Raw genomic sequence first — 25,603 nt, 5'->3', positions numbered from 1 at the left:
TGTTTTCTCCTTCGCGGTGCCATGTGTGTGTGCACATGTGTGTGTGCACATGCTTTGTTCCTCATTCATCGCTATCAAGAACCAAAGCTGTTTACTTTTAACTTTCTCCTGGGAAATTATTCATAATAAGATTCCTGCATATTGACACAATGGACTTTTTGTTTTTTATTAAGAATTATTCATGGTTTAACCTTTAACCTCCATCCCAAGTCACAGATGAAAACATATTTTCTGTGACTAACTCGAAACATGCATCTTATTTTCTCAAACTTAAACCTTATTTTGAACAATGTGCTATATATATATATATATATATATGTCTCTGGTTAATTTCTGATTTTAGTTTCCATTGTGACGACACGAGTTAACCCGAAAGCAAAATTTCACAACCACAGAAAACATTAACGCTAGCCACATCAAAGACTTCAAGTAAATCATAATATCTTGAATTACAAACTATTCAAAATATACAGTATTTCTTGTCAAAATATGAACCAAGGTAGGAAAAATAGTCTGTTCATGTTTATAAATGTTTTTATTGTCTTTTGATTATATTCATATAGCAATACTTAGCAATAAGTACTTTCCATTCATATAAATGCTTTTTATGGGAAGTTCTTGATAAATAATGTGCTTTTAAAAATAACTACTAATTGTAAATTGTATTTTATTGTATTGTTGAAAAGTCCCGAAATAGATTTTCTATAAGACAAGACATAAAGTATAGTCATTCAACTAAAATAAACTCAAAGCTAACGTCTCTCTGTTTGGACTCCATGAGATGTTCATGGGTCTCTAACAGCACTCAGTTAAACTCCAGATACTTTATGATGAGTTCAGTCAAAATGGTTCACTCAAAAACATAAGTGAGGGGAGGACCCCTACTGGTCAACCCACAGTATTACATTCGTTATTGCAGAACAGTGGTATGGTGACACCTACTGGCTGTCATGTACACTCACAAACATACAGTGAAATGACTTAAGCCTGCATTTGTACAATCTGTACCCAAACAACTGAGAGCATTTATTCTAAAACTATTCATATACAGGGAGCTGTGTGATGCTTCACTGCACATCAAATTTAGATGTAAGTAAAATAATCCTCAAGGTTGATAATCCTGAATTATGTTGGAATAAAATACTCTAATACACAGGTATTTGTTTCCTGAGAGTTTCTGAATCCTGGGCCTTTGCTGAAAGTAGAAAGAATCCATAGAGGTCAACTGGTTTAATAAAAGAGTTCAGGCTCAACACAACATCTTTAATGTAATTTTCCCAAGTTAAAGATTGTTCCTCTTTGTGTTGATGCTTATTTATCACACCAGGAAACAACAGCCCCAGGTTCAGAGCCGGACTCAACAAGTGATTTATTTGTTGCCTTGTCACATGCAATAGTTCCCTGTGTGTACATAAAGAGCTCTGCTGCCAGGGAGAGATTCAGGGACTGGTGTGATATAAGACTGAGCATCAGTGGCTGTGATTTACTGATGTTAAACAGAGCAAGAGGGAGTCAAGAGAGGACTTGATGCCTTAATAAACTCAGCCATGTTGCTGTGGTGATAATGAGCAGATCACACATTTAAGGACACATTCAGTGTGTCCCAGCACAGCTGCAGCTGGGTATTACATTTCTGTTCTGAATGAGTCGAGTCTTTTATGCATTTAAAGTAGCCTGGATTTAATCTCAAACTGACTGCATGTCTAAAATCACCTGAGCGCCTGCAGCAGGTCACGTGGAAGTGAGGACTGAAAACACATGAGATGAAAGACCACATGGATTCTTTTCATGTTACATCTTTATTGTTGGTTTAATAGAAAAAATGTGCCTTTTTATGATACAGATTCAGAATTATTTGACAAAAACACAGATTACATGAATATCTTCTAGCAGCTTGACTTGATTTCAGATGGTGTGACGCCACTGGCCTTGTTAAAGTTTTTTTTTGAAAAATGAAGTGAAACATATATATTCTTACAAAAAAGGTATAGTAGCTTGTGGTGCGAGGACAGAAGCTTAAAGCTTTAAGAAGGGAGAGGCAAGAGAGGTTTAACTGCAGCAGCCTTACTGGAGGTTAGAGGTGGAAAGTTTAGCAGAGCCCTGCCCTGAAATATGACTTAAACATATAAGGCTGTGGGAAGGCCTGGGCCGAGCGTTGCCCCGGGACTGAGCACAAATATAAATGAGAATACATCACCTGCAAAAGTCAGGGGATTTACAGTTGAGAAAACGAGACGCCTACAGTCAAGATGATGACAGATATGCATGAAGAATACAAGGTTTCTAGAACAGCATATAAAAAGGTCTATACATTATTCAGGTGCGACCAGGAGCTTTAAAAATGTTACTTAAGTGAAATGAAAAGTGATGAATGGTGCTAGGAGAAGAGCCAGAAACAGATTGAGGGTGGAAGTGGTCCATGGCCGTCTCTGAGGCGTTGACTTGTTTTTTCGCAAATCACATCTCAGCCACATAATGTACAGACCCTCAGCAGTCACATGCTGCTTGTGCAGTTTGGAGAAAAAGCACAGCAGTTAAAGTGTAAGCGGAGAGAGTGAGGTCAGAGGAGCAGTCGAAATGGCACAAATCGGAGAGTAGAATAATTGTGGTATCTTTCTTTCCTTTTTTTTTTCTTGCCAGTGAAAAAGTCTAATGGTGAACAACTGAGAAGTTAGGTTCTGAGAGATTAAGAAAGATTATCAACCAGAAATTGAAGTTACTGTTGAATGAAATTACACTGTAGTGGAATAAGATATCACAAACTTCAGAATAATGTTCAGGCGCTTATTTTAGAAGAATGAAACAACTGAGAAACTAAATCCTGCTCTCGCTTTGAGACAGGGTTTAAAAGTCCAGTGTGTGAGATTTAGATCTATTCGCAGAAATTTTATATAAAATAATCCTAGTGATGTTTTCACTAGTGTGTCATCATCCAAATTTCAACAAATTACTTTCTTTACACTAGAATGTGTATTTAAATAATTAATAATTACAGTGGGAGCGGATCCTCTCTAAGGAGGCCGCCATGTTTTTACAGTAGCCCAGACTGTAAAAACTAAACACCTTAGAATATTTATGACGACTGAATGCGACCACAGGTTTCTCTTTCAAGGGGAGGGTGAGGTGAGGGCTATTCAGCTGCAACATGCAACCTCACCAGTAGATGTCACTAAATTCTACACACTGAATCTTTAATAAAAGCCTGTTTTTATTCGTGTGTAGACTGTTGTGTTGAATGTGCCACTATTTATCTCTGACCTGTGTATTGTGTGTCACCGGCAGGCACCAGAGGAGAAATGTGAAGTTTTGATTGTCAGGGAAAACAACTAAAAGTCCTAAAACTTTCTAATGATAAAAAAGATTTACGTAACTAAGTACTAAGTGAGTGTTAGTATTATACATGTAGGTTGGGTAACATAGAAGGGGCTCTACGACAGATTTAAGTGTTCCTGTAACAAAAACTCTAGAGTCAAAGTCAAACATCCATGGTTTTGACTTTGACGTGTTCAGACTTCGGGAAGTGAAGTAGTCGCAGGACCACAAGCCCAAAACTCTGGCAACATCAATCACATGTATTGAATTATTCTTCATACACCCAGTTCCTTCACTTTTAGATACATGTTTAAATCTGAACTTACTAACAGTTCATCTTCTTTTCCAGTAGTCATTGAATTACATCATTAAAACACAACCCCCCCAAAAAATCAGTCATTAATAACAATAAAACAGTTTATGGTTAATTAAAAAAAAGTACACAAGTACATATGTTGGTATACATATATCAGTTTACTCTATTTGAGTCTACAGTAAAGTTATAAAAGGAGCCTCAGCTGGTTCTGACCAGAATCTGGGGCCGACTTTACTGAAACTAAGTAACAAAGCTTTTCCAGAAAGTTTCAGGACAGAATATAACAATAAAGTAAACAGAAAAATAAGAAGTAAAAAGTCACATTAAGATCTGAATTTTTTTTTATAGGCTTTGCTGTTTTTACTCTAATCTGTAGCAACAAGTTCTAGTGTATCTATAAGGCAGAATTATAATTTTTCTTTACTGCTGTAACTCAAATGTCTTATTTTTATTCCTTGTCACTTCGAAAACGTGTTTTTACAAACAACAGTGCGTGGTAAGGAGGTGACATAAAAGAAAACACTCAAATCAAATGATTCTAGCTAATTTTAATCTTTGTTTCACGCACAGAAACACAGTCAGGGTCGTCCAATATGGCTGCCAGAGGTTTAAAGTCCCCTGCGGACTTTTCATTCACTAGTTCATTTGCTAGATTCTGAGACACGTGCGTCTAGTTCAGCAAACTAGTAAACTAGTGCAACATGTCAGTAGCATGCAACGCTATGCTTTCACTGGGGTAGTGCTGTGCAAACCAGCAGAATCTGATGATACAGATAATAATGTTACCTGTTGATCGTCTGATGAACAAAATATCATCATCTTTAAATTGCAGACTACAAAAAATCTGCTATTAGGCTAATGGGTTACTAATTTTCCAAAAAGTAGTAACACATTGATTTTGACCTCTACCCTATTGTTTAATAGGCAGGAAGTTAGCGATACATAGCTTTTAGTTTAACTTCATAGATGAAAAATGAAAAGTTAAAACTGGAAATTAATTATTTGAAATTGACAAAAAAGATTTCTGATTATTTTAAAGATTTAATTGGTTGAAATTATATTAATGTGCAGGAGCGTTCAGGTTTACGGGATCTGAAAGATGATTGGCTCATTTGAAATAAAATTAACTTGTGATCACAATTTATGATATTGGTTAGCTTATATAGCTGGTAGATGAACCACTCATGCAGCCTGTAGTTTTAATGACCCCCCTACATTTTCTGAGCAGCTGCAAATTAACATCTGTTCTGCAAAGAGATTTTAACACTGCCTCAAAGTCAAATTGGAGGCCTGTGATTTTGCTTTTAAACACCATTTAACAATTTAATGTCACCACTGCCTATGGTTAAACATCTCCTAACTTCAGTTAAGAATACAAGACATTTAAAATAACTGCATTTTTGAATCACAGACAAGGAAATCAGGCTGTGATTAGGACACGCTACAGCAACTGACAACTGAATTTTGTAGTAAATGATGAAAAACAACAGGGCAAATGGATGAGAAGGCAAAAACACAACAGGAAGGATACATTTTGCACCAACTGATCATGAGGAATGGAAGTTCGACGTTAAAACTTAAAGGGACACTAACGAGCTTTTGTTCAGAGGAAGTGAAAAAAAAGCATTTGGCAACTCAATGGTTTTGAGACTCAGACAACTCAAAAACAAACCATGAAGAAGTTAATGAAGAATGTCGCCGCGCACAAACATAAACTGCTGAGGATTGACTGATTGATTGATTGATTGATCACTGAGGTATAAGTGTATATTTCCTATTCAGAACAGTTTGTAATGTAGCGTTACCACTCCACACAAACGCACACACAAAAAACCTACACTCAGCAGTGAGGTTTGTGTAGCTGTTTGGCCCTAAAGTGTGTAACAGACTGAATAATGGCAGTGAAAGCAACAAAGGGAGTTGAACAAAAGGAATACCACCTTAACACCAGGGCGTTTCCTTGTCCCTGCCCCCCCCCCCCCCTCTGTCATTCAGCTACGCAGATCACCACAGAGTGTAACTCAAACTCAAAACATTAAAAACTGTCCATTATTGCAGCTCTACTTCACATCTGTTCATTACAGTTCATTGTAATCTAAGATTGCAGGCTGTAACTTTTTGTTTCATTACTGCTAACACAGTGATCGAGGTGCTCATGACGAGACTAAACTACAGCAGCGAATTAATTGTTTCTGTGAAGTGGCCTCATGAGGACCCAGGGCCGTTTGGCAGTTTGAATCTCAGAAGTCCCCCTCTTATCAACAGACTGTAACATCTTAGTTTCATATTACAGAACTGCCTCTACTACTAATGCAGATACACAGATGCCACACACTGACACATCCGCACATGTACACACACACACACACAAAGACACACAACTGCACACAGGGTTTTTTGCGCAGCTATCCTTACTAGGACTATGCAACAACTTGCAATCGTTGTGGACAGCCTATCCAAAACTTTATCCCAAACCTTTACCATGAATCTAACCACCAGTCATATCTTACCTCTAACCTTAACCTTGGTCCCCATGAGTTCTACTGGTCCTGACAAGGTCAGTGTTTATGCTGGAAAAGGTCCTAAAGAGGCAACAAAAACAAGCACGCACGCACACACACACACTCATTCATACATAGTAAAAGTCAAAAAATGCCTTTTGTTGTTATGATGAAAATCTAAAGCTAACAACAGTCGTCAACCTCTGATGAGGCCTGCGGGATTCCAGCTTTTCTACTAATATGAGTAGACAGTGTGCACACTACAAAACTATTCTTGAATTCTTTTTCAAAGTCATAGCAAACAGTTCATGTGGATTTATCTAGCACCCCGCTAAAAATGTTAAAAGGCCAATAAGACAAATGAAGTGTTGAATTATTGGAGAAACAAACAAAATCAAAAGTAAAAAATTAAGGCTGACTCACGAGAAGACCTTGTATCGACTGTGGTGTTTCATCTCGTGATTCGTGCAGGAGATGCACTGATCGCACTGAACTGACTTATAACGCTTAAAAAATCCAACACATGAGTCCGTGGCAAATAAATCAGTGGAATCAGCAGCTGCCACAGTCACATATGTGTCTCCCATGCAGGCAGGATGGTCGAGTAGTTGAGTTTTAGACCCTGGCTTTGAGCACGGTGTGGAACAGTGTGCGGTTGAATTGAGGTGATTGTGTCTGGTGGTGGATCTTTCAGAGGACTTTGCAGTGACATTTACAACACATACTGTACATATGATTCTCTTGTCGCTGGCTCAGCAGAAAACAGTAGAACAAATTAAAACCTGCAGTGTATTAAGAAAACTTTGATGCTTGAGGTACTACGTAAAGAAATTTAAAATGTATCCCTTCACTAGTTCATATTTTATATGCCTCAAAATGTGTTAACAAGGAATCTAAAAACAAAGAATAGTCATTTTAAAAAGTAAATATGACTATTCTTTATTTTTATGACTTAAATATATGTAATATAATGTATTTCTAGTCATACTTGCTGTGAAATCAGAAACTACCGCTGTCAGGTAAAATCTCTTCCTTTCTTTCCTCTTGGAGGTACAGTTAATATTACTACAGAGTCCCCACTGATGAAACAATCGGAGTAGAGACTTTGTTGTGCTTATCCTCCCTAAATGTTTCCATCATCCTACCCTGATGTGCCTGTTTTTGTCCTTTCTGCAGCTTGTAGCCGGAGTGCCCTTTTCCACTTCTCTCCATGTGAAAATAACAAAACAGCCAATGAAGGCCAGGTGGGGTCAAAGGTCAGCAAACAGAAGTCCATTGTTGAGAGCTCTTGTTGGGAGGAGCGCAATCAAAGGATGAGAAAAGGTGCTGGTGGGCTGAATCCCTGAGAAAAACCAAAAGGAAAGGAAACGTTAAGGAAACGTATTAACATATTTCCAGGTGCAGATTCTAGACATGTGCACAATAGTTGTAAATGTGTGTAACCTTTAAACAGTGCGACTCAGATGTGTGTTTCTACGTCAGTGTAGCCAGGGAGGATGTCTCCATTGGTGCAGCTCTTGGGCTCCTCTGCTAGCGGTGCGGTGGGCAACATGTGGGCAGTTGTGGACGTCTCCTCTGGTGACGCCGCGCCCTGGCCTCGCTGGAGCCTGGAGTGCATCAGGGGCACAAAGAACAGCACCACAGCCCCCACCATAGGAGGCACACCGGCCAGGGAGAAGGCTACCGTGTAGTTCCCAAAGTAATCATGTAGGAGACCTGGGCAGTGGTGGAAGGAGGAGACATTAAATGTTATGGAAGTAGACAAAGCGAGTCACATCCTGCTATTGAATTCGCACCATTCTGCTCATTGACAGCTGGTGGTGATAATACAGCAACAAACATACCTGTATACAAGCAACGCCAAAAGACAAACAGTTAGCAAACATTAATATAAACCATGCAGGATACAAATATTAAAAACTGGCCTTGTTTTCGCGTGGATTGAATCATTTACTGTTTCTATCTAGCCGCTCAAAGGCCTATTTTTGAACTTTGCCTGAACCTTGTTACCGGAAGTTAATCCTACACGAGGGTGACAATGTCTCAGGTCGAGCTCCGTACACACAGTCCTGATGAGAGATGCATCAATTTTCTCAGCTAACCCTGAAGAATAGTGTTGAACTACGAGGGATGATTGAAGAGTTGGCATCCTTTTAGTAAACCTGGCACATTGATTTATTTGTTTTGGCTAATCAATTTGCAATAGTCAGGAAGTTCACGATCCAATTCAATAAATTAAGCAACATTTCATTCTGACATTATGTCTTACACAAGATATGGCCACAATAATTCTGTCAAACATTTTAATCAATTTATCTTTAACCCATAGGACTCCTCTCAGTAACTTTGGGACAAAATGTCTACTTCCTAAAACTGCTATATATGTTATCTATTTTCATAAAATACATGATAATGTAAAGTCAACACCACCTGGAATATGTTACTAACAACATTGACATGTTTGCATTGTTTTTGCAAATTATATATTTATTTTAAATGTATGTAATCTATTCTTATTTTGTGTAGTTTCATATTTAAACATTTAAACCTAAATGATAAAAATGCCATCTCTAACACTTCTATATAACACTATATAGATTAATGTTATTTTTCACTTCCAATAACTATTTTTTTTAACTAATATCAGTCCTGAGCGCAAATACCAAACACTTATTCATTTTCAGCATTGTAACCCTTTAAATACCAGTTCTGTGAGATTTGTTTTAACACTGACTTTTTTGCATTCACATTGTTTGTGTGTAACACTTTCAGTCACATTTCTCAGCAACTTAAGTACAAAAATGTCTCCTCACCAAAACTGCTAACAATTCAAAATAAGAATTATTTTATATTATTTTTCACTTGCAATTTCTTCATTTTTGAATCAGCATCAGTCTTGATCACAAATGACAAATATGAATTTACTTTCAGAATTTCAACTTAAGTATCTGAAATCCTGTAGATCCACCTGCTCTCATCAGTGGCAGTCAACAAGGACATTGTACTATTGTATCACAAAACAGCACTAAAACCTCACTCTGTCTGTACTATACTTTGTACACTGATGAGCCGCAACATCAAAAACTTCTGTGGAACACATCTTGCTCCTGGTTTTAATGCTGCTGCTGACGAACACATATATTCATCTACATGTGAGTAAAAACAAACAAACTATACCCACAGTGCACTGACTGAACAAGGTCATCAAGTTTACTGCACGGAGCTTGTGACATGAGACTAATGGGAGGGGGTGAGTGCATACATTGTTGCCTGTTGTGTACACATTCTTGCTTCTGAACTGAACATACCGTACAGAAGCACATACGGTATGTTTATGAAGGAATAATTTAATTCAGCCCTTTAGCTTGGCTGCCTTTCTATTGAATGTAGAGTAAATGTATGCATTTTAGTATTTAGACAAATGTAAGATATCATGCAGGATTTTATACAGTATGTATACTGCACATTATAACAGCCTGCATCATGCCAGCTACATGTTTGGTTTAACACAGGAGATAAAGACAGAGTCAGAAAGAAGGCTGTAATCATACAGCACTAAATTGTGCGCACACAAAGAGTGCAATCATTTTGCTGGTTAGCCTCTTACAGTGGCATATTAAATGCACTGGAAGCTCTGAAGCCTATTATCTGATAAAAGATGGACACATTTCAGACATATATGTGCAGGAACAACAGGAAACAGCAAGCAAAGGTAATTGGAAGGATGCGATATGGGTCAGGGAAGAACAGAGTCAATTTTGGCAAGGATCCAGATCTGGGGTTTTTATTGCGGTTTTTTTCATTAAGATCTGTGAAATATTTTCTAAGAAATCAGAGAGCTTGTTGAACAACGCCCTATCTCGCAATGTTAGAAAAATTATCTGCCCTCGGATCCAGATCTGCACCAACATTCAACAGATTCTTCTCTGACATCCTTCCACCAAGTTTCCTGGTAAAATGTCCAAGGTTTTCTCTCTCAGGACAAATCCCTGGAGACTAACTAGGGTTGGCTACAAGCCCAAACCTCTCTAAACACAATGTGCAGCACAAATAACCTGCCATACATTCTTTCCACCTACATTTGTTCTATCCTTGGCCAATGTTTTTCTCTGTTATATATTTCAACTTACTGTGCCCTGTTCCTGCCAAACTCTTGAAGGCAGACCACAGGATATGAGTTCCTTATGGGATGTTCTGTATAAATCTGTGCTGAGTTGTGAAAAACAGGAAAAAGAACAAGCTACTCACCAGCGATGGGTGGACCTGCCGTCATGGGAAGAGCCATGAGGCCCAGCAGGTATCCTATGGCCTGCGAGGCCTGCATGGGCCCGACCAGCTCGAACGCTATGGGTGCCATCATTGTGAGGAAGCATCCATCGCACAGGCCCAGGAACACACACACGACCGCCAGCGCCTCAAACGCATAACATTGAGGAATCAGCATGGACATCAGGCCCAGAGCAATGAAAGACACCACCTGAAACAGACAGTGAGATGATTAGAAATTAATGTCTTTATAGTTGTATAGTTATATGTTTTACTGATAATAAATTATACTGAGAGACAAAGTCCCCCAGCTTTATAACGACCAACATATTTAAGTTGTCAAAACTGGTAAAAAGTGCAAAGTCTTATGCCTAATAAACCATTAACATCCACTAAATCACTCTAATTGCACATATAATATCCAAGTTTCAATCAGTAAAACCCAATCAGCCTTTTATTGGATTATATGAAATAAATATTGGTTTAATGTGTGCGCCAGGGACAGCGACAGAGTCTGAATAACAAACAAAGCACACGTGTTAATAGTTAGCTCAAAGACGTCTTCTGTTTCAGGTTAAAGTTAATGTGCAGATGTTTAATTTCCGCACCTGCATGTAGATCTTTTGAAGGCCTGAAATAAGGTCTCCGATCTTTCCAAAAGCAAGGCGTCCCACCCCGGATGAAGCTCCAATGCACACCAGGAGAACCCAATCCTTCTCTGTCCCCTCGAAGCGCTCCTTCACAAAGTTGATCTGAGACATGAAAGAGAAAAACAGACACAGTGCTGTGTGAGATTTCACTGCTTGCAACAGTGGATAATGTGCTGCAGGAGAAAACACTCCCAAGCTGCCAATAATGTATGAGCAGACAAAGATCCCACAAAACTTGCTGGTGAGCTTTTTCACATGTTTTTGTTCTGTGTTGCTATGAAATCAGTGAAGTCAGTAAATAGGTGTGTTTAGTGGAATGGCAGAATTCTCCATAACCCCAAAGCTACAGTCTAACAACAACAAAATGTCTTCATCCGCCGACCTTTGGAACAGCAGGAGAGTGAGACCCGACGCATATATGTCAAAGCCTCCCACTCCCCTCAGCCCTGACCCCCCAATTCAGATCCAAAACATGAAACCACCCTCTGAAGTCTTTCCTGAGCAAGCTGGTCCCTGTGAAATATTTGCTCTGCTTTGAAGGGCTCTACATTCATCAATGGCCATAGGATAGGCATGTTTAGGGATACAGAGAGGCCATACAGGAGAGGTTTCCTGAGGTGGTTGAGCCAATACAAAGGCCGGGGCTGTGTTTACATCTGGGCCCGGGCCTGAAACAACAGACCTGACAGAGGGAGGCCGGAGCTGGAACGTCCGACATCTGGATGGAGGGAGATCAACTTCACAACTCCACGCTACAGCTTTACACTTCCATCCTCATCCATCACTATCTCACTATCTCACTCCAAAGTTGGTCATAGTTCGAGTGGAGATTTTCTAAATTTACTACAACTGACTTTTGCTCTTCAACAGAAAAATTACTATACCATTATCATTTAGTCATAAATGTTTTAAGACAAAAATAATGTCAGTGTTATTTAAAAGTTATCGTCAATTATTTTTATAATTAGAAAAACGAGGAGAATATTAAAAATTTCACTTTTTGTCACAGACCCTGGAGCAATAGGTCGATTGACAGTCTATGGAAAAGATGTGTGTTCATGTCATGAAAGCTACAGTTGGTTGTTATGCAAAGTCTTTGATTCTTATGCAAATATAGGGGGCGTCATGAGACGTTGAAATGCAGGTATGCATGCTGAGGAGGAAAAACATTACATTTAGTTTCCATTGTAAACGACACCGGTTGAAACTGGCTGTTGAGAGTCACTATCCCTGTTATCACTCTAATAGAAAGGAGTCATATGTTCAGTTTCATTGCTCATTTACATTCCACTGCCCTCAACCTGAGGACACAGAAAAATTAATGGCATCAGACCACCCGTGGTACAAAATGTTTGACTGTCTCCAACCAGCTGAAGTCAGCTGAGGAACATCCTTTTATATCAGATACAAGATTATAAAACTCTGACTAATCAACATAATTCTGCACACATTATGCTCACATTCCAAAAATACCCAGGAACATTATGTATTCTATATTAGGTGATGTTTTAGCACTGATGAGATGGATGAAGACGATAAAGTGCACAAGGTTTCTACATTCAGTCTTCCTTTGCCATTAAATGTAAGTAAATATAACACAGCTATATGACTTAACACTTGTACTTGTGATAGACAGAAGATATACAGTATGTACCATCTGAGGTTAGTTACCGTAATTTAAATCAGGAACACACAACATGTAACTACAAACAACCATGAGTTGTTCTTACCAGATGGATATACGGTACAAAGTAGCCCAGCACAGCTGTAGCTACTCCAAACGCCCACAGCCGATATGTCACGATGTGAAACACACGCAGGTTGAAGTATTTCCTGAGCCCAGCTAGAACCCTGCTCCAACAGCTCACGCCCTGAACAGTAGCCCCTGACTGGGTTTGGGGCTCAGCAGAACCAGGACCCATGCCCGGTGGTCCCATGCCTCCTCCAGCAGGCATTAAAGGTCTGAACGTCAGCGCCAGCAGTGCCTGGACCAGCATGAAGAGGCTGAGGATCTGGAAGGTCCTGCTGAGGCCCAGAGGTTCCACCACCTTGTTGAGGAAAACTGGGAGGCCCATGGAGAAGAGGCTGGCACCGGCTGTCACCATGCCGTTGGCCAGGCCCAGGCGCCGGCGGAAGTAGTGGCCGAGGATGACCAACGAGGGCTGGAACGCGAAGGAGGAGCCACAGCCAAACAGTATGCCATATGTGAAATAACGAAGGCCCAAGGAGCTGCAATAAAAGAGTAAAGCAATTAAAAAGTTGCTCTGCTTTAAAGTTATTATTATTATTATGCAAACAAGAAATAAAAAATATGATTAGACACCATGCATGCCACTGTAACAAAATTGCCAAAGTCAGGCTGCCCATATCAGATTTTTCACACAGCTCAAATAAACCAGAGGTTACATTAAAAAATGTTTTTCCTTTTCCTGATCCAATTTGTACATTTATATCTATACTGATGTTACTTTCTATTTTTAAATATTTACATAACAAAAGGATTTACACACATGAATTCATATTTTTCCAAAATAGCAGACAAAGTTATTTCCAGCTTCTAGGTTAGAAAATACATTTGTAACTAAAGAAACAGGTTAAATCTTTACTGGGAAACGAATTTCCGAATAATGAATGCTAACAGTAGCTCTGTAACTAAAATGCAGTGAAATTACACCAGAAACACAAACTGGGGCAAGGCCAAGCGATGTCTTTATGAAATGTTCCCTAGCTTACTTTGCAAAGGATGTACTGAGCAAGCCTATGAAAGCCAGCACTGCCCCACAGACAGCCGTCTTCCTGCAGCCAAAGCGGTCGGTGAACATGCTGACCACAGGGGAACAGAAGAAGATCATGCCCATGGCCAGGGCCCCGACCCAGGCTGCAGTGGAAGAGGAGAAGGGAGATGATTAATCATCGTAACGTGGAAATGCTAAAGGTTGTGGCTGTAAATCAACAAATGGAGGAAATACAGGATGCAGTTCTATGCATTGCAACTGACGTGTGGACAATGAGGAGAAACTGATTCTCTTTCCTGAATGGAAGTAATACACAGAAAAACTGTGTCGTGTGTTATCATTCAACAGTTTCTACAAGAAAGGCAAATTCCTATAAATCAAAGGATTTGCCCTTACTGCTACTTATAGTACAATAATTGTGTGTATTTACAGCCCTACTTGAAAGAAATTAGCAGTAGGAAAGAAAATTATATATACATTATGACTCAACAATAGAACAATAACACTAATAACTGCAATGTGATTTGATTTGAAAATAATATATATATTAATATAAATTAATGTAACTCTGCATCATGTTCTGTTCATCAGACACACTCTATGAGATTTCTCATGGTGATTAAGCAGATCAAAAAGTCAATCAAAGTGGGCAGTTCTGTCTGGTGGTGTAATATTCAACCAGAGTTAAAACGTCACAAGCCTGTGTACCCTGAAGTGCAAATAAACAAGTGCCTGCGTCCAGGGAGCAAAGGTAGCTTTAATGTCTACGGTGTTGTCTGGGCTGTGGGTCACACTGATCTAAAAGATCGACGGGAATGAGACCAGACAGATTGACAAACAGGTGGATGCACTGATACACCCACTTAGACACACACACATGCATACACCCACACAGTGAAACATGAGATGTGCAACAGTAAAATAGGTATTATAGATGCTTTACATCTGCCTCCCACATGTCTCATACTTAACACTTGACATGAAAACATATAGTGCTGAGGACGAAATCAGTAGCAACGTTGGATGAGATCAGATTAACCCACTTTACTTAATGAGCCAAAGAGTTGGGGTTTGGCTTCCTATAAGCACCTTAGCATTACAATTGCCCTATATTGCTCAACTGATCTAGAGCGTTAATGCAGGACTCACGCATTCTTTGGAGGCTTCAATAAGAACACTGCTCATTCACTTCAAGTGGGCCTACGTCATGCGTTGCCGAACTACATTGTGGTTCTGTTGCTCACACTGCATATGGTAAAAGTTTTCATGTGGCAGTGGAGGCACCAGCCAATCAAATCGTGTTTAAACAAATGCAGGTCCTGCCTGACATCAACTGTTAAAATGAGCCTGGGAACAGGAGGCAGAAGCAGCTGTTGAACCTGGTATATGTTCATCTGGATGTAGATTTAATCTCCCATGGCACGATAGCGCTCTCTTAAGGGATTGCTGCTTTAAATTTAGTGGATTGTCTAACAAGGTCTGTAACCGTCTAACCGATGCATTTCTGATGATACAATCTGTTTTGGTAACCACCAAGTCCTGAGGGGAATATCTGGTAAATGCCTCTGTTCGGTCACTAGCTTCTCATCCATTGCCTGTTATTTGGTGCTGGGTGGTTAGAGTACAGTCACTATTTAGAACTTTTTCACTTAAAACTGCTGCTTCCTGTCGCTCAAAAACGAAACGATGAATCCAAACAGGGTAGGTGCTTTAAACTGAAACAATGGTGCTGTAGAGTAACTTGGGTTAAAACTTCTGTTTGTTCTTCACTAAAATCAATCATTTTCACATTACACGTAATCCTTTATATAAAAACATGGATTATAGCACCTTTAATATTCTGAACAAGGTTGAACATACTCTATGGCTTTACAGTATGAACAACACCACAATGCGAAACACATATACTGTATATTTATATATATTTATATATAACCGAGGAAGCCATTTAATGACCCTCTTCATTATAGAGGCATCCCAATTCTGTTTAGGGATGTTTCTACATGAACCATGAGAACAGCCTGCAGACTTAAAATTTTATGACTTATGTATATATCTAAAAAAAAATGCTGCACTCAGACCTCCTGACAGAATCAGGTCAATTTCAGTTTAGGTTAGAGGCCTCTGGAATCTCAGAAATTAATGGCCACAGTCTTGCATGGTTCTACAATTGGGATCACTTTTGCCTTCATTGGTATTTCTCCAGCTTCTCATATTCCTTCTTATTGATGGTGCTGTCACTTCACACTCTTTGACTCTATCTCCAGCACAAGTTTCCGCTCCTTGTTCACAAACCGTATGGCCAGTTGGTTAGTATGGATGGATCACAGGATCTTACAGTATATATGTCACTCTCAGTTTAGCCACAGCCTTGTCTACCATCTGGACATGCACTGTTATATGTAGACATGTCTGTTTTTAGTTTTTTTATCAAAATCCATGAATTATTCTCTGAGAAATCAAAACCCTATCTCGCATTGTTAAAAAAGTGAAAAACAAAAATCCTGGCTCAGACCCATGAACCAACTCTGCACTCCTGAATCATATCGCATCTTTTCACCAAGTCTCGTACAACTCCATCCAGTAGTTTTTGTCTAATCCTGCTAACTAACAGACAAACAGATGAAAACATAACCTCCTTGGTGGAGTTAACAAAGACAGATAGTTCACTGTTTTATACTTTCCCTAGCTGAATAAATGTTTACAGGAAGATGGGATCAGATAAATAGAGCATGAGTAATGTAGAACAACAGACTGAATAGAGACAAACAGAAGGACAGTCAATGTATTATTGAAGACTAGGAAGACAAGATTCATGGCTTAACTTCCAGAAACTCATTCTTCAACCCTTTTCCTAGCTTCCTCAGTACCTTGTGTCTTCGCTCGAACTGAAGGCGACAGCAATCTGGCTCTAAGGTAACATGATTAACTAAGCACCAGTACCACCTTAATTAATGGTTGATGTTGTTCCTCTAAATTATTTTTCCTCAAACCTGCATCTATAGGTTCTTGACTGGACCCATGTGGAGAAGACGATCACTGAATGTGTGGGTAAACTCTGCAAAGTGCAGTGTACCCTATGTTACTGTGCAGGGAAAAAAACAAGCACGTCTAAAAAATAACAGGGTCTAGTGTGCACTCAGAGGCGAACAAAAATGCAGACCCATGCCTGTTTTCCTCCCCTTTCTTTTCTCTCTTCTGGTCAACCCACCCACCAATGCCCTATTCTCCTCTGTGCTGGCACAGGCCAAGGTCTGTGAATAGACAGAGGAGAGCATATTCATTAGAGAAGATTAGTTCAGGACAGTTTTGAACAAAAGAAAAAAGAACTCAGCGAGGAAGGCTGATGCTAAATGAAAAGAAAGTGTGTGTGTGTGTGTGTGTGTGTGTGTGTGTGTGTGTGTGTGTGTGTGTGTGTGTGTGTGTGTGTGTGTGTGTGTGTGTGTGTGTGTGTGCAGGGAAGAGATTCAATAGGTCCCGTCTTTACATTAGCAGGAAAAACTTCTTGCAGCAGGGAAATGCTGTTGGATTTTTAAATAGTCATTTAATGCATCAAGAGCTTTACCCTAGGTCACTAGGTTTAGCTTGTATTAGGCAGTGCAAGCTGTATAGTATACATGCATGCTGTTTGTTCTGTGCAAACCCAACTAAATCACCAGAGTTGGAGTAATATTCATAGCATACTGTTTTTCTACACATGCTGGAACATGTGGCTTTTTTGGCTGGTCCGTGTCATGGTACTTATAGCTTTAACTGGCCCCAGACAACTTCAATATCTGAAAAAATGTTTTGCATGCCAAACGCAGCAGCTTTTCTGCTGCTGTGAGAGCACCAACAGTGAGTCACATGCGTCATTCAGGTCCTCCGAGTGCCTTTAGGACTGACATTTACAAGGCTGTGATGGAGCAATCACCTCAACACTCCTCTTACAATATGGTGCTGTGACAGTTGTTGCAGATACAGCGAAACAGAGTTTGGACAGTGACACTATATTTGTTGTGTTGGCCCCGTGCTCCAAGATTGGCTCTGAAAAGAAACTATGAGGTAAAAGTGGCAAATTTCATCTATTATCAGCTGACGACTGAAGGATTTACTCCAGCCCCTCAGACAGAATGAAAGTGCTTTCAAAGAAAAAGGTTCACAGTCTGTTCTGAGGATTATCCTGAGTAACCCGAATCAGAATCAGAAATACTTTATTAATCCCCGTAGAGAAATTCAAAGGACATTGTTACTAGAAAGTGGGGTTGATGCCAACTTATTGTAACATTTGCAATGCTTTGAGCAGTACAAACAAAGTATTGACTGTCAGAAGAGATGCACATCTCCAAACTTTGGAGATGGTTTGGTTTTACTTAGTAGAATCTTTGGAGGAACAAAACTGCAACAATTTTAAAGTGGATTTAATTGTATATTAGTTTATGTTTTTTCTTTATTTAATATAAATTTAGGCAGTTTCAGACCTCCATATAAACTCAAACCTTTCAAGTTAAAGGAAAATCCAATGTGCCCAAACAAATGTCAAATGATTTCCTAGCGCAGTGTTTGTGCCTCAAACGATTTCCAAAAGCGACGGGGAGGAAATATTCCATCTGCAAAACAATGCAACACATTTTCTTCGAAACTGTCCCGGGTAACAACAGTTAAATTAACAATAGCTGTACATATGTTTGCAACATTAATAAACACACAAAGGTACACCATGAACTTGTTGGTAAGGAAGCCCATTTCCTCATGGCCACATGAAATGCCCTAAGCAGATGCTAGGGGTGGACAATGTGCTGCTGTATGACATACATGGTCATCTCAACTGAAAAACACAGATGTCAGTGATTTTACACAACAGACACAAAACTGAATGGTGGATGATCCTCATGAACCAGAAGAGCTGCTGCTGTAACAAAAACACCATAACTGAAAATAGACGCTGTTCTTATAATGACTTCTAAGTCTTATTATGTAAAGTTTGGCTTTACTCTTGAACTTGCTGGGCCGGATTCTAGCAGTTTGAGCTGTGACTACCAAAGTTACAATGAGCAAGAACAACTGTTCGGGGTGAGGAGTAGGAATGTGTCAAAACATTTTTTTTTAAAGTTTCTGTTTTAAGGTTTAAAAAGTTGCATGGTGTTGTGTTAACTGTGTTTACTAGTTGAAGACTTTAACAATTAGTAGCCTGAGTGCATGAAAAATGTAATGCAGGGATCTCTAGATGCTGTATAAGTGCTTAATTTGGTACCAATCACTAACAATTAGAATTCAATGCTGATGTCATCAAGCTAAAAGTATTGCTATGCAATCCACATGTGTTTATGTTACTAATTTTCCAAGATGAAAAGTACGTATGGAGTTATATTAGATATGTATCAGACCGAGAGCACAGTGTAGCAGCACAACTTGATTTTTCTGCCTCAACCAGCTCTTGGGGTTCAGTCCTGATAACCTTCACCACTCCTTTGTGTCAGAAAGGAAGCTTTTACTTTTTTCCCCCCTCACTAATTCCTTTTGCACCTGCTGGAATACTGCCTGTAGATGAATGTGTTAACCCTGTGAACCCACATTTAACAAAAACTGTCTTAATCACTGTGTTTAATATTCTGTATGTACCTGCTTGTGTGTGGAGCTTGCAGAGACTCAGATCTGAACTGAACTCATTGCCCAGCCCACTGGAATGCCAAAAATGCCACAGTACTCCCTGATCTGTCAACCTGGGATTTCCACCTACCCCCAGAGATGCTGAAGCAATCTGGGGCAGCGGAGCCTCAGAGCAGCAGAGCACAGCAGTAACTACAGAAGTTCGCTTGTGACCGACACCTGCCTAAATCTCAGCTAGAAAGTTATTTTTACTAAGTTGATGTGTGTCTTCAAACAAATGTCAGCCACTGAATGTTGACCACATCTGATATCAGTCTTTTTTATTTTATTTTATTTTATTTTTTAAACTAAACTAAATACCTACTCTCATAGGCAGCATAGTCAGAAGCTGTCATATTAAAAAGCTACATAAAATGTAGTTGCAATGTAAAGTAAGATTAGAGGAATAAAGGAGTTAAAACAACACAGTAGTACCAGAGTTACAAATCTCATGTTTTAAGCAGTGATTTAAAAGTAGGTAATAATAATAACAACTTTATTTGTATAGCACCCTTCCAAACGAGGCCACAAAGTGCCCCACACAAAAGTCCATGGTATAATGAAGAATGAATTGTGATAAAAGGTATTGTGTTCAATCCAATTTAAGAGCCAAATCATAACATAATAAGGTCAAGATCTTACATTTATAGAGAAACCCAACACTTCCCAAGTGAGGAACTACTAATGAACTACTAATGTTGCACACATTTTATGAGCCTGTGTTTCAGTTAAGCTGTAGCTTTCCATAATGTTCGAAATGCTGTTTCAAATTCTAGGCCACACACTAATCTCCTCGATGCATTAAAGCATTTTTCCCTTTAATCTAGGGTTATGGGCTTTTTGTGGATATAGAAGGTCTGCAAAGTTTAAACGCCCAAAGAAATGGGGACTCAAACCTAAAGGGGCTTCATAAGTAAAATTGCCTTGCCTAATATGAATGATTGCCAAGACAAATGACACATTGACGAGGTCACTGTTTGGTTACACTTTTGGTTAACATTTGAGCAATTTTGGAAACTTTATATGAACAAACGCCAACATCTGCTTGGTTTTACTTGTATGATACTACTGTTACTGCAGTCACTATGAGCTATTCTGAAGTACTTTGTGTGTTGATATGTAAGTGTGCCACAGAGGTGTGTGTGTGTGTGTGTGTAGCCTACAGGTTTCCTAGATGCAAACCTCTGCTTATAAGCCTGTTGTTTATACATTATCAACATTAAAGGGAAAATTCTCTAGCCCAATATGGATGAGAAGAGTAATTGTCCAAGCCCAATATCCTGCTGTCAATCAGTTTTATTGTCTGTCCATTTGAGACTGACTTAGAGTGGAAAACCCTCCTTAGCTGATGGATTAGTGTTACTAATGGAGCCTGATGCTTTTGAACAAGGCACCAAAATTCTCTCAAAAGGGAGAATAAAGTTTATATTGCCTAGTGACTTCTTCAATGTACCAAAATAAGACACAATGTGTTTGGATGAACCTCTGTTTTTTTGTCTCAGCAGAATCTTCCTACTAATCTGTCTCACACAAATGGCATGTAGATGGAAATCGTTTCAGGATCAATGAAAAATTAATCACATGCTCGCTCAGTCCCTTTCTTCTGCCCTTCAAACGCATTCCCTGAGTTGCAAATCATCACCGCACCCCTGCTGAATTACACAAGAGGTTCATTCCCCACTTTTTTTTAAAATTAAACTCCACTCTGTACACAACATAACATACCAGAAGTCTATGTGAGCACAACAGGGATGAAGCCTGTAATCAAGCAAGGCTAAACCATTTACAACTCTTAATCGTCTCACCTTTCCTTATGTTTTTATTACAAGAAACAATGTTTAGAGCCCTCCCCCCACCTTGTTACACCTAAGAGCTATTTGAAAATCTCCTGTTTACCCCTCAAGGTTTAATAAATAGCCAGTATAATTGAGCTCAGCATAGAGACCTGATGGTAATCTCTCATCAAGAGGTAATCACATCCCTGCCTCTCCTAGTCACATCCTCAGTTTACAGCTTTTTGGATTTTTTGCTTGTGAAGTGCTTGGACATGTTGTTTCAATACGTTCCACACACGTGGACTTTTACTAGCTGCACTCTCTCCGACAGGATAATCTGAAAGGCACTTTTACAATTGAGACCATTGTAGTTAAGCAGCTCTTCTCCTTTTTCTTCTGTTACTGAAGGGAAAAGGTCAGCACACAGCCTAAATGCTTAATCCTACCACATACAAGAGCGACCAAGAGATGAAATCCAAAACAGAGGTGAAAAGCAATATAAATTCCTTGGTAGCAACTGCCCTCTGCTTGAAAATATAGGGATTGTTTCAGGTTTCACATGACAACCACCTGGCATTTGTATTCAGGCCTGACATTTCTGTCGCTCTCAGACTGAAGCTGCCCATAGACGCAGCAAAGATGCTCAACTGTGCCTACAAAAACAACTCAAATGAGAGTCATTGTATCTGAGGCTTTGGGTTTATTTCCTCTCCTCCTGTAACTCTCTTTAGACTGATAATAACAAAGGGTAGAATTTGTTCCAGGGAACAGTCTTAGAACCATAATCCCTTCCCACACCCTGACCTTAACCTTTGCTGGTGGATGTGGGACTTGACAGGAAGTGCAGAAAAATACGCACCTCTATTACACACTACTCCCCTCCTAAAAGAAAAACATTTATTTCCTGTAAGAACAGAACTGATGGGTACACTCCTTTACCTCAGCTCTCACTCAATCAGAAGTAGCAGTTGGCTCAAAGTGAGGGTCCACCCCATTTTCCCATAATTATTCACTTAGTTATAGGGCCAAGACAAGAGGTCAGGGCTCTAATACGTAATACAATGAAGGGACCAAACCTCTAGAGATCTTAAGGGTTCCCTATTCAACCACTGATAAGTCATCAGTGTTTCAGTTTTTGTTCCACAGTTTTCAATCTTCATCAAGAGACCATCAATGAACCACCTCATTCCTTAAAAATGACATCAGTGATTTCTATATTAAGACAGATTTCTTTGTCTGCTTTCCATCCTGCCTCCAACATAACTCTTTCAACATACACCACTGGAAGCTTGTGATTCTTGTATTGCCCAGCAAAATCATTTAAAGTGAAGTATGCAGGGACACAGCAGGCTGAACACTGGCCTTATTCTGCTGGTGTACGCCAGAGACAGTGGTCAACAGCATCTTTATTGTCTCACAAGTGAAGATAGTTCATGGAATGAAGTTATAGTAATGTCCTTTTACTTTTCTTATATTCCATGTGGCAAGAATGTCATTGGGTTTAATCCATAGCACTGGGGCATTTTCCACATGTCCCTTGCTCTAATTGTTTTCCCTTGTTCTATGAGTGAAATAGAAAAAACAAAAAGGCATGGAAACAATAGATAAATAGTTCACACATCCTATTGAATATTTGGGGGAGCAAAACTTCAGGAGCAAAGTTTTTTTTCAAGCAACTTTGGTCACACTTGTGGTCACAAGAACCGCAGGCTCACTGGTGGAGCATTTGTGAGTGGAGTGAAATGAATTTGCATAATTTGGTAAGAGAATTAGAATAACAATGTTGTTAATGAATAGATAGGTAAACTGCTGTTCAGTTAACTGTGTTAATCAGTAACATTAGTGACTGTCCTCTCCAAGACAACAACAAGAATACATTAACAGTAAACAAGACCAGAGAGGCACATGTGTTATTTAACACTTTGGTAAGTGTAGGAGAAACTCACAGAACTTATGTGCTGACCCACATCTTTGTCAGACTGATTTACGTGTGTGACACAAATCTATGCCGTTGGTGGTTCTTACATAAATGTGTTAGTGTCATGAAGATGTACTATCCTACAGTGAACCCCCCAGTGGACACACACGTTTCCCACCAGAGATCAAGCACCAAGCGTACACCCAGGACAAAGTGTACCTGTGTCACCCTGGTGTGCTGCTTCACCTCCAGCTCTCCTCCACACACACTCCACCGTTACTCACCCACTTTGAACTGAGACGTCTTGTCGTGTGGGTCTGCGTGTTCCTTCACCAGCATCATGTGCAGGATGCCGAAAGAGTTTTGGATCCCGAAGATGGACCCGTTGCACCAGGTGGCTGCGAGCACCACCAGCCAGCCGAAACCCCCCTCGGGTGGGACAAATTCGTGCCCGGTTCTCTCCGACTGGATCCCCGCCTCCGAGTCCGAAGCCGGGTAGACGGGGGGTTTGCACCCGGCCTCGATCAGCTGCACGGTGCTGTCCTCCTGCACGATTTTGCGCTCGCTGCCCAGCGCCTGGTCGCTCTTGCCGCCGTCTGCTTCATGGGGAGCATCCCCCTGCTCCCTCTGTGGATCTGCAGTCGGCTGCTCCGTGCGGCACTCGCCGCTGGACGGCTGAGCCTGATTGTCTAACCCGTTGATCCCCATGCTGTCTGCTGTGGTGCTGAGGTTACTGTGGGCTCTTGGCGCACATGCATGAGATATAGGTCACTGACATAAGAGTACCTACGGGAACACCAGCTTTGATTGGCTATCTGTCTAACTGCAGACGGTCCTTTCCTGACAGAGAGAGCCGCTCACACTCTGCTCGTAGCCCGGATCCGTGCGGCAACTTCAGCAGATAAACTCCGACCCGCGAACAGTGGAAGTGTCATTCTCGTCGGATGTTTGTCTTGGTCTTGGTACAGGAATTAGCTGTAGGCGCCGCCTACTCTTCCCTTTAACGTGAGCCTATGTCTCTGTGAACCCTTGAGACTCTCACTATACATTCACCTCTCCTCTGCCCCCCCCCACCCCCCCTGCTCGGTGACAAATCAACAACCTGTGAACACGGCCGATAAACCGCTTCGGCACCGCACCGCACCGCCCCTTGACCCGTCACGCAACCCGCACAGGGTCCGCAGCATCCCGCGGTGGCTATAGACACGACCCCGGCGCTGGTCCTCCCTCATGTGCTGTCTTTACAAGGTGGAGTACGTCGGCCGGTGCGGGTTCCGGGGGCTGGCTCGGCTCTGGAGTATCAACACAACTGCGGCCCGTCATTCAACCGTCTCGCCACCGCCTCCTTCCCCCCGGCGGATGGAGGGTTGGACCATAGGGTTGGACCCAGAGGTGGTGGAGCCTCTGCGCAGACGTAGACCAGAATTTCGTGTCTTATCGGGTTTCACGTAGAGATCCGAGTGTTCCTCGGGCTGCTCGTCTGTGGTTTTCCGTCGCTTAGTGACGTGTCTTCGGTTAGGGAAGGCAGGTGGAAGAGGGTTCGCTGCGGTTTTCCTCCGAACAGTCTCTACACTTACTGAAAACCTGTGTCCTCCATTGTGTCGAAGGCTGTTTTCTTCTAGCTTCAGACACGAGCTGTGGGTTATAATGTTACTGTGATTATTATTTATTAACAGCTTGGTTCAGCCGCTGCACTTTACACGCATGGCTGCTGTGTTTTATATGTTATCAGCTTCCTGTGAAAAGGGAAAGTAATGATTGACCCCCGGCTGAAGAACCTCATGTTGAACCCATTCACCCTTTATTCATTTATTTATTTATTTATCTTCAACCTAAACAATGTGGCTGCTTCGTAAAAATCGAACCAAATGGTGTTGTTACCTAAACCCAAGCATACGGAGATGAAATCTGAAAACATAATAGTAATAGTACCGTTTGTAATAATGATTAAAAACATAGATGAAAAAGAAAAAGAGGAAAAGTCTCGTTCAAAGAGTCCACCAATGAACGAGCTCTATTCTTACCACGTGAGCTACACAAAGCTCAGCGTGTTTCCGGGTTTGTGCTCTGCAGAGTTTCCGCACATTTCTGCTTCAGCTCCAGCTCAGGTGGGTTCTGTCCGGTTCATATTCACTCTGTGGTTCGAACCTTAGACTGTATACACATTGTATATGCTTCTAAAATCCAATGGCTCAACACGGGTCCATTAAACCACAAGTGCAAAGTAGCTACCCAAGCTGCACGAGTTAAAGTACAAATACACAAGACATACTTTATTTGAGTATTTCCATTTCGTGCTACTTTACAATTCTACTTCACCACAAAGTAGGTGGTATTTTATTTTCTCCACTGGTGTTATTTCACATTGACAGTGTGAATGCTCTAATTACTAATAAAGATTCTGCATTAAAATCTTGATGAAAGTACATAATATTATGAGCAAATAAGTCTGTTCATGGAGAATAGGCCCTGTGTGAGCTGTAGGTTAGTTTACAGTTATAA

The 25,603-nt window shown here is 40.4% G+C and overlaps 1 protein-coding gene across 1 annotated transcript; it reads right to left on the bottom strand.

Moving 5' to 3' along the window:
• Positions 1-3,715: 3,715 nt before the first annotated feature.
• slc16a2 (solute carrier family 16 member 2) lies at positions 3,716-23,943 on the bottom strand. The gene is made up of 7 exons (XM_020079976.2): positions 23,386-23,943; positions 13,779-13,923; positions 12,776-13,274; positions 11,004-11,147; positions 10,378-10,606; positions 7,573-7,845; positions 3,716-7,471 (listed from the first exon to the last, which is right to left on the bottom strand). Exons 1-6 carry the CDS (start codon positions 23,807-23,809, stop codon positions 7,589-7,591), a joined length of 1,698 nt encoding a protein of 565 aa, XP_019935535.2. The 5' UTR covers positions 23,810-23,943; the 3' UTR covers positions 3,716-7,471; positions 7,573-7,588.
• Positions 23,944-25,603: the final 1,660 nt, after the last annotated feature.

Source organism: Paralichthys olivaceus, chromosome 9 (genome assembly GCF_024713975.1).
Source record: "Paralichthys olivaceus isolate ysfri-2021 chromosome 9, ASM2471397v2, whole genome shotgun sequence".
NCBI lineage: Eukaryota > Metazoa > Chordata > Actinopteri > Pleuronectiformes > Paralichthyidae > Paralichthys > Paralichthys olivaceus.
Note: the sequence above shows the minus strand (reverse complement) of the source record. Positions and strands in the feature narration are given on the sequence as shown.